General features: G+C 43.1%; 1 protein-coding gene across 3 annotated transcripts in view; it reads left to right on the forward strand.

Moving 5' to 3' along the window:
* fes (FES proto-oncogene, tyrosine kinase) overlaps positions 1–11,946 on the forward strand; it is a 36,409-nt gene extending 24,463 nt beyond the window's left edge. For 2 of the 3 annotated variants that reach the window (XM_010879643.5, XM_029113590.2), the window contains 10 exons: positions 3,188–3,265; positions 7,063–7,272; positions 7,350–7,472; positions 8,186–8,239; positions 8,329–8,447; positions 8,553–8,647; positions 8,740–8,863; positions 9,609–9,766; positions 11,168–11,290; positions 11,485–11,946. In XM_010879643.5, the coding sequence (XP_010877945.4) occupies positions 3,188–3,265; positions 7,063–7,272; positions 7,350–7,472; positions 8,186–8,239; positions 8,329–8,447; positions 8,553–8,647; positions 8,740–8,863; positions 9,609–9,766; positions 11,168–11,290; positions 11,485–11,627 (1,227 nt within the window). In that variant the 3' untranslated portion in view covers positions 11,628–11,946. Of the gene's footprint in view, positions 1–3,187; positions 3,266–7,062; positions 7,273–7,349; positions 7,473–8,185; positions 8,240–8,328; positions 8,448–8,552; positions 8,648–8,739; positions 8,864–9,608; positions 9,767–11,167; positions 11,291–11,463 lie in introns of all 3 variants that reach the window. The other variant, XM_029113589.2, reaches the window with a different exon arrangement.
* The last annotated feature ends 1,339 nt before the right edge of the window (positions 11,947–13,285 follow it).

Below are 13,285 nucleotides of genomic sequence, written 5' to 3' on the forward strand. Positions count from 1 at the left end.
AGACTTTTCGGGTAGAGGTTTTTTATGCCTAAGTGGAGATCAATCAATCAATCAATCAATCAAATGTATTTATTAAGCCCTTTTTACATCTGCAGTTGTCAAAAAGTGCTTTTACAAAACACCCGGCCTTAAACCCCAAGGAACAAACAACAGTAGTGTTGAATTTCAGTGGCTAGGAAAAACTCCCTATGAAAGCTGAAATTTAGGAAGAAACCTAGAGAGGACCCAGGCTCAGAGGGGTGGCCAGTCCTCTTTTGACTGTACCGGGTGAACTTATTAAGAGTACAAATTGTAATAATAAATGAATGCATGTGGGCTGACTCCAGAGTCTATTTAAATTTAGTCTAGCTCGGAAGCATGACCAGATGGACAAGGACAGGAACAACATGGGGGAGGGGGAGGTGTCAGCACAGTAGCAGCTGAAATCATCAGGTATCGTCTTGATCTGTAACACAACCAGGAGGACTTTGGACATGGACAGCAACGGGTCTTTCAAGCATGGTACTCCTCAGTTGTGGGCCAAGACCTCATGTCCTCCTAAGTTTAAAAAGTCCGGAGACAGGGGACATTTAGAAAATGCATTCCTTAGATCTAACGGGATTTATAGTGGAGAAAGAGAACAGAGCCTACTCCCCCATCACAATAATATAGCAGCGTAAGACCTTGGGTCTGAGACGGGGGTGGGGGGGGTCCAGTGACACTGTGGCCCTCTCCGAGGGAGGCCTTGGACAGGGTCCAACAGGCAGGAAATCAATCCACCCACATTGCCAAGCATCAACCAAAGGGACACCCACCAACCGCAACCAACCTGAAATAGGGCAGAGTATTGCCAATTGCAAAAGTGCAGAACAGAAAGACAACAACAAGCCAGTGACTCCGCCCCGAATGGCATTGGAGGGAGGGCATCCCAGTGGCGATGAGAGCCCACCTGGTAAGACAGCAAGGGTGGACAGTCCATGCATTGATTTACAGGTTAACTGTAAAACCTTAAAATCAACCCTAACCCTAACAGGCAGCCAGTGTAAAGAGGCTAGCACTGGAGTAATGTGTTCAAATGTTTTTGTTCTAGTTAGGATTCTAGCAGCCGTGTGCAGCACTAATTGAAAGTTTATTTATTGATTTATCAGGATAACCGGAAAGTGACCCAGTTATCTACAAACTCTACCTCTTGCGACTGGCAGAACTTGGTGCCAATGTGAATAACATTATCTCTGTACTCTCTATACTTGCCAGTTTTAGACTTCGCTAGCATCAGACCCAGATTTGCGGCTACGTTGGTGGCTCTGCCCCCCGGTAAACAGTGTACGATCGCCGACTGATTCTTTAGTCTAATACTGCGTGTAATGGAATCGCCACTGACTAAAGTTTTCAGTTTTTCCAGGCCACCGGTAGAACATGCCTGCCGATCATTCCCCTCCGAAGACGGCTCGGGCCTTGACTCCGACTCCAGTGGGGAAAACCTGTTCAAAATCTCAGTTGGCTCTAGCAGCGACACAGGTTTAAATGGTCGACGGCATTTCTTCACAGTGACCAAGAGAAAGTTCTGGCCCGGCTGCAGGAGCTGTGCCGGGGGGCTAACAACATTATCGTTTATTCCTGGTGGCACAGACGCAGTTTTTTCGCTAACATAATCCTTGCCTGACATTTGCGTCTGAAGCCAAGCCTCTAACTCTGCTATCTTTACCTGAAGATGATAGTTCTCCTCCGTGTTGTAACTACAACAATTACAATGATAAGGCATTTTAATGATACTTAGCCTCAGGTGTTCAGGGGTGAGTAGCTCTGTTAATTATGTCCAAATAGAGTCCCGGTGTAGAAAAGTTGGGTTAAAAGTCAACAGATAAAAATATTGCATTGGTCAACTCTTAAAGTAGAATTTAACCAATTAGTTTATACAGAGTAAATTCGAAAGGGTTTGGCATGTAGCCAGGTAGGTTACAGCAAGCAGCGTACAGCACATCAACAATCCCACGATAATTTGATGAGAAATGGTTTGTATTCTCATCTTCAAGTCTCTGAAAATTGACACTTTTCAAAAACACCCAATTTCATATGTAGAGTGGATGTGAACAGTCTATACACCCCGTGTCAACAATGCAGCTTTTTTATGTGAAGTCTGAAATCAAGATGAACCATGTCAGATCTTTTTCACTGCAAACATATTTTGTAATAAACAATATTTAAGCAGAAAAGTAATTTAAGTAAAAAATACAAAAAAATACTAAACTGGTAGGATGACCTATGGTTGCATAGGTCATCCCACCCCTTAACTTTTGAAGAATTAACTACTGTATGCAGAGAGTGCCTAGTTAATGCCAAAAATTCCTGCATCTCTTTTAAGGTATCAGTAGGCTTCTTGGTGATCTCCTTGCCCAGTCATATATTTTGGAGAGACACCCTGATCTTTGCAACTTAGTTGCTGGTGCAACTAAGAAACATTCAGGGAAATCCTAATGGAAAATCAGATTTTTTTTAGGGCTAATCAGAATCATTGAAAGTGATGTCAAGTGACTGCAAATTACTATTTTACAGGAGCTGTAATGTGATTGGTTAAATCTGAACTGTTACGAACCCCATTGTAAAGGGTGTGTACACTCAAGCGCTGACAGTTTTTTATTTATTACTGTTATTTTTCAGAACAATGATTAATGTGTTTTCAGTATTGCTGGTTACAAGATCTTATTATAGGTGAGGGAATGACTGACATGATTTGGCTTTAATCCTTTATAGAAACGAAAGCTGCGTTCTCAGTAAGGCTCTGTAGACTTGATATCACTGTACTTCACATGGTAGTGCTCATGGGTCATCATTATGTAACCGTATTGTTCAACCAGAAGGCATTTGAACCACAGACTGACCCAACCAGTCCTTTACTTTCTTTGTGTCTCATTCTGACGCGTCCACTTGTCATGAAACCGATGATCCTGATGCTTTGCATTCTTCGCTGTGTCATGCGCTTGACATTCTTTCGCCCATTTTCATATCGCTGTTGTTTTTTCTTCTCTCCAAACCAAACTTAACCAAACAAGTTATTGTTTCTTTGGCGTTTTCTAAAAAACTGTTTCTGTAGCTTTAATATCCTAATCTGTGGATTATTTAATGTGTTTCTGAGTTCTATTGTAGGTACCAGTGGTGGGGATCTTCCTAAAAGACATGTCGGTGATGGTTGTGCACTGTGTTGTTTCAGGAGAAGGATGGCCTCAGAAACCTCAGTGTGGACTCCATAATAAGTCACCTCAGCGGCCTGTTCAAACCTAAATACATGGTCAGTGTTCATTTATACCATTAAGGTCATACACATGATACGGTCAGTTCCAGTCATACATAGTACTTGGTCAGTTCCGGTCACACCAGTGATGGTACATGCATAATGTGTTGTGTTTTAATGTTCAATCACACAGTCACTGAATGCCTTGATGTTTTTCTGCCCGCTTTAAATAGCAAGCCACCGCCAATAGCAAGCCACAGCCACTTGACTAATGGCCTGTAGGATTGAAGATTTTGTGAACAGGGAGGTGCCCCTAAATAACTGGGCAATGAGTGTTTGTCTATTCATACGTGTCCTTGTTGAGCAGCAGACAACTGATTGTGGGTCTTCTGGAGATTAACTTTTCACAATACTGCTTTCTCAGTACTGCTTTCTCTTCTATCTGCTGTCTGAGCTCTTAAGTAATATATAACAGTTTGTAGAAAGCCTTCACTTGGATTCTGAACATTTGTATCTTTTTGAATTGCTGTCAGGTTGTCTGTAGTAAAACCTCTTTAGGTATCTGTATGTGATCTTTACAGAGATTTTGAGCAGTGTGCAATGTTTTGAGTATCTCCTGATCAACGTAGGTGCTGTTATCATAGAGGCAGATAGCCTTCAAAACTAGTTGTGATTTTTAAGGTTTATGATTTTCTGCCACACCTAGTCCACCAGTACTGGCTAAAAGTAGAAACAGGAGGGGCTTTAAAAGAGTGTTCTACAGGGTCAGCAACGCTTGCTGGGGGCTTTGATATACCGAGGTGTGCTGATTCCTTCCCTCAGACATTCTTTTGGGAAGTGATGTGCCAGGGCAGGTGTTTACTCTGGATTAGATCAGACAACTCAGGCCTAAACCAGGTGCTGCATCAAAAACAATCAATCAATCAATCAAATGTATTTATAAAGCCCTTTTTACAACAGCAGTTGTCACAAAGTGCTTTTACAGAGACACCCGGCCTTAAACCCCAATGAGCAAACAACAGTAATGTTGAATTTCAGTGGCTAGGAAAAACTCCCTAAGAAGGCAGAATTTTTGGAAGAAACCTAGAGAGGACCCAGGCTCAGAGGGGTGACCAGTCCTCTTCTGGCTGTGCCGGATGAGATATTAAGAGTCCAATTGGAATAATTATTAAATTAATCTGGGCTAAATCCAGAGTCTATTTAAATTTAGACTAGGTCAGAAGTATGACCAGATTGACAAGGACAGGGTCAGCAACAGGCCCCCCAAACTAGGTACTCCGCAGGTGTGGACCAGGACCTCATGTCCTCCTAAAGTTTAAAATTCCGAAAATGCATTCCTCATATCAACAACGATTTATAGTGGAGAAGGAGAACTGACCCAATAGTATAGCACCGTAAGACCTTGGAACTGAGACGGGAGGGGGGGGTCCAGCAACACTGTGGCCCTACCCGGGGGAGGTCCCGGACAGGGCCCAACAGGCAGGAAATCAATCCACCCACATTGCCAGGCATCAACCAAAGGGACACCCACCAACCGCAACCACCCTGAAATAGGGTAGAGTACTGCCAGCAGAGTACAGCCCAATTGCACAAGTGCGCAACAGACAGACAACAACAAGCCAGTGACTCTTCCCCCGAAAGGCATTGGAGGGAGGGCATCCCAGTGGCGACGAGAGCCCATCTGGCAAGACAGCAAGGGTGGACAGTATCAAGCCTACTGGTCACCTTCACGCCCCCAGGCCAGGCTACACCTAATCATAAACCTGTGCTGTAGAGATGAGTTTTTAGTAGACACTTAAAAGTTTGCATTTCTAACCTTAATTGGCAGATCATTCCACAGTAGTGGAGCTCTATGAGAAAAGGCCCTGCCTCCGGCTGTTTGTTTAGAAATTCTAGGTACAATTAAAAGGCCTGCATTTTGCGATCGTAGGTTACGTGTAGGTATGTATGGCTGGATAATTTCAGCAAGGTAAGTAGGAGCAAGTCCATGTATTGATTTACAGGTTAACAGTAAAACCTTAAAATCAGCCCTAAACTTAACAGGCAGCCAGTGTAAGGACGCTAGTACAGGAGTAATGTTTTCAATTCTTTTTTGTTCTAGTTAGGATTCTATCAGCCATGTGCAGCACTAATTGAAGTTTATTTATTGATTTGTCAGGGTAGCCGGAAAGAAGAGCATTGCAGTAATCTAGTCAAGAAGTAACGAAAGCATGGATTCATTTTTCTGCATCAGTTTTTGATAGAAAGTTTCAGATTTTTGCAGTGTTTTGAAGATGAAAATAAGCAACTCTTGAGACATATTTTATATGTTCTTCAAAGGAGAGCTCAGGGTCAAGGGTAACGCTGAGGTTTCTTACAGTTTTTTGGGATACGAGCATGCAGCCATCGAGGTTCACAGTGAGATCTGCTAACAACGCTCTTTGTTTCTTGGGTCCTAAAATGAGCAAGAGTTTAAGAGCAAGAAGTTCTCTGTTATCCACTTCCTAATATATGAAACGCATGCTTCCAAAGTAGCTAATTTTGGAGCTTCTCCATGCTTCATTGAAATATATAACTGTGTGTCATCAGCATAACAGTGAAAATGTACATTGTGATTTCGGATTACATCACCCAGAGGCAGCATATATAGTGAGAACAATAATGGGCCCAGAACCGAGCCTTGAGGAACACCAAAGCATACATTTGACTTGTCAGAAGATATGCCATCCACACTAACAAACTGATATGTTTCAGATAAATAAGATTTAAACCAGGCTAGAACAAGTCCACGTAGCCCAATATGGGTTTCCCGTCTCTCTAAGAGAAGGGAGTGATCAATAGTGTCAAAAGCAGCACTAAGATCAAGAAGCTACAGGAAGGATGTGGAACCTTTGTCTGAGGCCATTAGAAGCTCATTTGTTACCTTCACAAGTGCAGTCTCAGTACTATGATGGGATTATGAGCATTTCATAAATTTTATTTGTCTTCGGGAAGGCATTCAGTTGTTGGGAAACACAGGTTTCTGAGAGGAACGGGAGGTTTGATATTGGCCTACAATACAAGACTGACCACTGAGGTCTTGGCAGAGGACTGCTGTAGTGCCCTTGGCAGTAATGTTATTGATTCAGTCTATGAGAGCAGAATTGTCCAAAGGCTTGGGGTTGAATTGGTTGGGGGACAGAGAAATGTGGATTTATGAAGTCTACCTGGTGCTGCACAGACTTAGGGGAGTTCAGCATCTCAGTTAATGTCACCTATTAACACAAACTCTGTGGTGAGGGGAGGGGCAAGAGCATTTTGCAGCCTTTTTTCATCACATTGTTACGTCAACGCGACCTTCAAAAACAAACACATTCAAAACATCTATTTCATTATTTTCCTGTTATCAGACTCTCTACTTGTATCTGTTTTGCCGGGTTGCGTGTGTGGCTGCGTACGAGTCCCGCTCACCCTCTCACCCTCTCACGCTCCCCTCCTGACGAGGCAGAGAGACCACAGCCTCTCAGTCACACCCGCTCCAAGCCCCGACGCTTGCCTGTTGACTGTAGTGAAGTGCGTCTCGCTGACGGACGGACGAACCACGCACACGGATCGTCCACGAAGGTGCTGAGGCTACGACAGTGCGCCAACAGATACCATAATAACCGATCGGGTGCCTGCAAAGTCTGTTGAATCCCCAGGGAATAGGTTGGTGGCAGCACCCAGGTCGGCGGAGAAACAGCTGGGGGCGAGGCAATATCCTGTGTATATGTGGTGTTTCTCCGGTCTCCGTGCTATTAAATCAATCTGTTCCCCCGCAATTGAGTCGCAGGCTGATGCCTAGGGCCTACCCGTCCTGCCCTTCATTGACCTCGGTATGTGAACCACCACACCAGGTGCCCCCTGCGCTGACCCCAGTCCCAGAGGTGGAGCGGCCCCTGGAGCAGCAGGACTGGTACCACGGAGCCATCCCCAGGCTGGAAGTCCAGGAGCTGCTGAGGAACGATGGCGACTTCCTGGTCAGACAGAGTCAGGGCAAACAGGAGTACGTCCTCTCTGTCCACTGGGCGGGCTCCTGTAGGCACTTCATCATCCAGAACGTAGATGTGAGTGTGTGTGTATTTACACTATGATTATGTCTGCGTAGTTTGTATGTTTACACAGTGGTGGGTGTGTGTTTTAGAATGCGTACCGTCTGGATGGAGAGGGATTTCAGACCATCCCCATGCTGATGCAACACCTGGTCTCCTCACACCAACCCGCCACCAAGAGGTCAGATATTGTCCTTAAGAGACCTGTGCTAAAGGTAAGGAATCTCACACACAAACAGGACGACTGTAATCCAGGTCTGTTGTTATATTACTGTATGTCACACTTCAGCTTTCAAGTTGAACGTCCCTTCTATGGTTTTGCTTGGTTCAATTTAATGTCCTTTTATTCATTTATCCTTAGCCGGTTGGAAGTAAACCTTAACTTGAGAGGCCATTTGAGTAGTTACACCATTGTAAGAGTTTCTGCGTCATGCCAGATCACTTGCCCTCTTGCACCTTTATGGAAGACAAAAACACAGGTCTTTTGGTACTGTCACAGTCACATCAGCCTTCTTATAAACAGGAGAGTTCTAGACATCATCTAAAAGTATTTTGGGCCGTGCTGGGGAGTTGACTATAACATAGATTAGGTGCGGGTCTACACTTATCAAATTAAAGTCTTACAAATGAACATTCTGTTCATTGATGTCCTGGGAACATGGAGGGAACTACACAAAAGAATGCTACCCAGGACAATTATGCAATGTTATTCCAGTGTAGGACCCATTGGATTTTAATGAGCCTCCATATCAACATAGACAAAGTCCCATGAATGACCACACGCACATTATTTTACCACTCATAGAGTATGGTTTTATCAATTGGTCCAAAATGCCTCTACTCGTTTGGTACAGTAAGTCTTCTTATTCAGGACTGTCAGTCAAAAGGCTGAACATCACCAAAGTCTGTCTGGTTCCTGTTTCTCCAGGACAAGTGGGTTTTGGAACATGATGATGTCATTCTGGGACAGAGCATTGGCCAGGTGAGCTCACCCTCTGTGTCAGTTTGGAGTTATGTTAGGTCCTGATTGGTTTGGTTGGCGTTTAACAGAGTCTTGCCTACTGTGTACAGGGGAACTTTGGGGAGGTGTACAGTGGTCGCCTGCGTTCTAACAACATACCTGTAGCTGTGAAAGCCTGCAAAGAGAACCTGGCCACAGAAATCAAAAACAAATTCCTCATGGAGGCTAGGTCAGTCTGTTTCTTTCTTCCTTTCCCTTTCTGTCTCTCCCATTCGCATTCTAATTTAATACTTGTTATTTTTTTTGCTCCCTTTTATGTCTTTCTCTGGTGCAGGATCCTGAAGCAGTATGATCATCCTAACATAGTGAAGCTGATTGGGGTCTGCACTCAGCAACAACCCATCTATATTATCATGGAGCTGGTACAGGGTGAGACTGGTTAACTCTGACTACAGCTACTGTACCTTCTGGAATTGCAGTGTGTTAATGGAGTGTATTTATGTATGTATGTGTGTCGCCAGGGGGAGATTTCCTATCTTTTCTGCGCTGTGAAGGTCACAACCTGAAGTCCAAAATGTTGGTAAAAATGGCGGAGAATGTGGCATCTGGCATGGAGTATCTAGAAAACAAGAAGTGCATCCATCGGTAAGAGGGTTAGATAGCCCCTTGTCTTATCAGGTCTGTAGTTGAATGCAGACCTCCCTGCAATATGTACAATGTGCCTTTGATTGCCAAAATGTTCTCTTGAAAGTGTTTACTATAATAGTTAAACAGTTTTTATTTTCCATATTTGGAAATATGGATTTTTTAGCTAAATTCTGAACAGAGGAGTCAAAGGTGGAGTGGTTTGGTCGCAAGGCCAGATACCATGTTTGGTACACAGTCTGTATAAAGAAGAAACTCATACCAAATGTTACAGGAGGTGTTGCAGGAGCCAATAGTGTAGTGGGTAGGTGTTACAGAAGCCAATAGTGTAGTGGGTAGGTGTTACAGAAGCCAATAGTGTAGTGGGTAGGTGTTACAGAAGCCAATAGTGTAGTGGGTAGGTGTTACAGAAGCCAATAGTGTAGTGGGTAGGTGTTACGGAAACCAATAGTGTAGTGGGTAGGTGTTACGGAAACCAATAGTGTAGTGGGTAGGTGTTACAGGAGCCAATAGTGTAGTGGGTAGGTGTTACAGGAGCCAATAGTGTAGTGGGTAGGTGTTACAGGAGCCAATAGTGTAGTGGTGTGGTAGGATGGTTCCTAATAGTGTTGAGCTGCTTTGTCTGGGGAAGGAAATATACAGGGACAGAGGATTTGGAGCCTTGTTTCCTGGGCTATCAGAACAGTGCTAACACATACAGGCTTGCTGCTCCTGCCCACTCTTGTATCATTTCCTCTCTCTGTAGAGACCTGGCAGCCCGTAACTGTCTGGTGGGTGAACAGAGCATTGTGAAGATCAGTGATTTTGGGATGTCTCGCGAACAGGAGGATGGGATCTACTCTTCCACCGGGGGTTTAAAACAGATCCCTATCAAATGGACGGCCCCTGAAGCCCTTAACTATGGTACTGCACATCTCACCCTGCCCTGCTGCCCCAGCATTAGCAAACATCCCCTCCCCCAATGATTGTCTTTATTCTACCACGTGTTGGTCAAAACACGCTCTGTTATTGGTTGGGAAGAGTTCTAAACTGTTCTAAAAAAATGAAAATACAATACAATGAATCACACATACTGTAATTGCTGTTGTGAGAAATCACTGGGAGTCCACTATACCATCCATAGCTAGGGCCAAAGCTTATGCAGGGAAAGGTGGGTTTGATTCACGGGACCCATGGCTTAGCAGCTCAACCCACCCAGCGAGATTCATGATATAGTCATGATATCTAAACTTTGTTTCTCCTTTCTTCAAGCGTAAAACAATGTCCATCTATCGTGCATTATTGCATTGGTTGAAATGGCCCTTTTACACGTCATGCTTGTAAGGGCTTCTATCAGGCCGCGGTCTTTCCAAAGCCAGAGAAAATGTGTGAATCTGGTTAACCTGCAATTTCGCTTTCAATTTCGTCAACCAGGATTACCTGCCTTAGAGATGATGGCGCAATCAGCAAAACATTTTGCTCCTATTCAAACTGATTTCATGTATGTTTTCATGGAAAACAAGGACATTTCTAAATGACCCCAAACCTTTGAATGGTAGTATATATAGAAATAATGATAAACTGTTCTGGAATATTCATACCTAATAGGTGGATTTAATATATACATAATTACATTTGATTTGATTAGATTCAACTTTATTGTAATTGAACAAGTACAGTACAACGAAATGCAGTTAGCATCTAGCCAGAAGTGTAAATGGAAGAGGGCAGATAATAAGGTTGGCGCTATAGAAGTTCTATAATAAATGGGTGGCTGCCATCCATGAAGGGGGCAGAGCAACAGTACCAAACACAAACTTTGTAACAATTTGTGTTAGATGTAGAAAGTCATGGCATAAATGGTGTACTGCCTATGGCCTACAGTCCAATGGACAGTAATGGATTCTACAAAATACAGTACCTATTAAAAGTCTACATCCCTTTTTTACATGGAATTGTGGGCCTCAGAGTTGAATTCATTTATAATTCTTTTATTCAGTTTATCTAAATAACATAAACCAACATTTTAAGGGATATTATCTTGATAATAAAATTATTTCAGTAGGTTTGCTCTTTTGGGTGAAGTGTTAAAATATTTAATCTGCAAATCGATCCTGGGCACCCCTAGCTGTCTCAAACATGTTGTTTTAGGCTTGAACTAGCTCATCAGAATCAAGCAGCCAAGGGCTAGAATATTAGTTGACAAGTGGATTCAGGTGCGCTAGCTCTGGAATACATCTTACACGGAATGGTTTGAGAACCACTGATGTAGAACATTAATGAACGTAACATCTGTCTCAATGCTGCCCCCTGTCTGTGTTTTAGGGAGGTACACCATGGACAGCGACGTGTGGAGTTTTGGAGTTCTGTTATGGGAGACATTCTCCAGGGGACTCACCCCCTATTCCAGCATGACCAACCAGCAGACGCGAGATGAGGTGGAAAAAGGTACAGACACGTTTCTAAAACATTTGGAGTTGACTGTAGTTCATGCTTTTTAGGAATTTACTGTAGTTCAGACATGACTCTGGTAGAATAAGGAGTTAATGCATCTATAAACCGTATATTACATTTGTTTCAGCAGTGTTTATTACATTTCTCTGGATAAACCCCAAATCAAGTTTTTTTCCCCCATGTCTAAGGATACAGAATGCCTCCCCCTAATTCCTGTCCTCCAGAAGTGTATGCCATTATGTGTCGCTGCTGGGAGTACAATTCCAGGAAACGGCCATCCTTCAGCAAAATCAGGACCGAACTCAGTGACTTATACCATAACATTTCCTAATTTGAGTGACTATAAGTTCTGTTTCACCTTTCAATATAGAAGTTAATGTTGCCTTTTTTCTACATACAATGATTATAGAGAAAGCCAGTTGATATGTGACCTTGGTTTGTAATCTGAGGTCATAATATGCCGTGCAGTGAGACCACAGGTAATTGAGGGACAGAGAACATGTTTGTTTTGAGCAAATGTTTACTATATTCTACAGCAATTCAATCTTAATGTTGTTGCAGTACAGTTCATTATACTTGTATAAGCTGTAAAGAGGAGACTTTCCTTGTAGATTCTATTTAAAATTATTTAAAGGCAATAATGATGACGATTCCTGTTGTTGTTCTTTTTGCTGCACATTAAGGCTGTAATAGAATAAATAAAACTAAGACTAAATCTACACAATTATTTTACTATACTGAAATAAAATTACACTGAACAAAATTATAAATGCAACACTTTGGTTTTTGCCCCCATTTATCATGAGCTGAACTCAAAGATCTAAGACTTTCTCGATGTACACAAAATGCCTATTTCTCTCAGATTTATGAAATATTGTTCATAAATCTGTCTAAATCTGTGTTAGTGAGCCCTTCCCCTTTGCCGAGATAATCCATCCACCTCACAGGTGTGGCATATCAAGATGCTTATTAGACATCATGATTATTGAACAGGTGTGCCTTAGGCTGGCAGCAATAAAAGGCCATTCTTAAATATGCAGTTTCACTGTATTGGGGGGGTCCGGGGGGCCACCATGGGCCACCTGATCCACAACGTTGACATCAGCAAACTGCTCACCCACACTACGCCATACACGCTGTCTGCCATCTGCCCTGTACAGTGAAAACCGGGATTCATCCGTGAAGAGAACACCTCTCCAAAGTGTCAGACTCCATTGAATGTGCGCATTTGCCCACTCAAGTCGGTTACGACGACGAACTACAATCAGGGCGAAACCCTGATTGTAGTTCGATTATAGCTTACCTGAGATGATTTCTGACAGTTTGTGCAGAAATTCTTTGGTTCTGCGAACCGATTGTTGCAGCAGCTGTCTGAGTGGCTGGTCTCGGACGATCTTGGAGGTGAAGATGCTGGATGTGGAGGTCCTGGGCAGGTGTGGTTACACGTGGTCTGTGGTTGTGAGGCCAATTGGATGCACTGACAAATTCTCTGAAATGCCTTTGGAGACGGCTTATGGTAGAGAAACGAACATTTCATTCACGGGCAACAGCTCTGGTGGACATTCCTGCAGTCAGCATGCCAATTGCACACTCCCTCAAAACTTGCAACATCTGTGGCATGGCATGTGTGATGGAACTGCACATTTTAGAGTAGCCTTTTATTGTGGCCAGCCTAAGGCACACCTGTGCAATAATCATGCTGTCTAATCAGCATCTTGACATGCCACACCTGTGAAGTGGATGGATTATCTCAGCAAAGGAGAAGTGCTCACTAACACAGATTTAGACAGATTTGTGAACAATATTTGAGAGAAATAGGCCCTTTGTGTACATAGAGAAATTCTTAGATCTTTTAGTTCAGCTCATGATAAATAGGGGCAAAAACAAAAGCGTTTATAATTTTGTTCAGTGTAGATACGATATATTTGTGATAAATGAAAACTGCCATTAGAAATGTTCGATTCAAAGCTAACCAGAATAAACACTGAA

The sequence above is a fragment of the Esox lucius genome, chromosome 2, assembly GCF_011004845.1.
Source record: "Esox lucius isolate fEsoLuc1 chromosome 2, fEsoLuc1.pri, whole genome shotgun sequence".
Taxonomy (NCBI): Eukaryota; Metazoa; Chordata; class Actinopteri; order Esociformes; family Esocidae; genus Esox; species Esox lucius.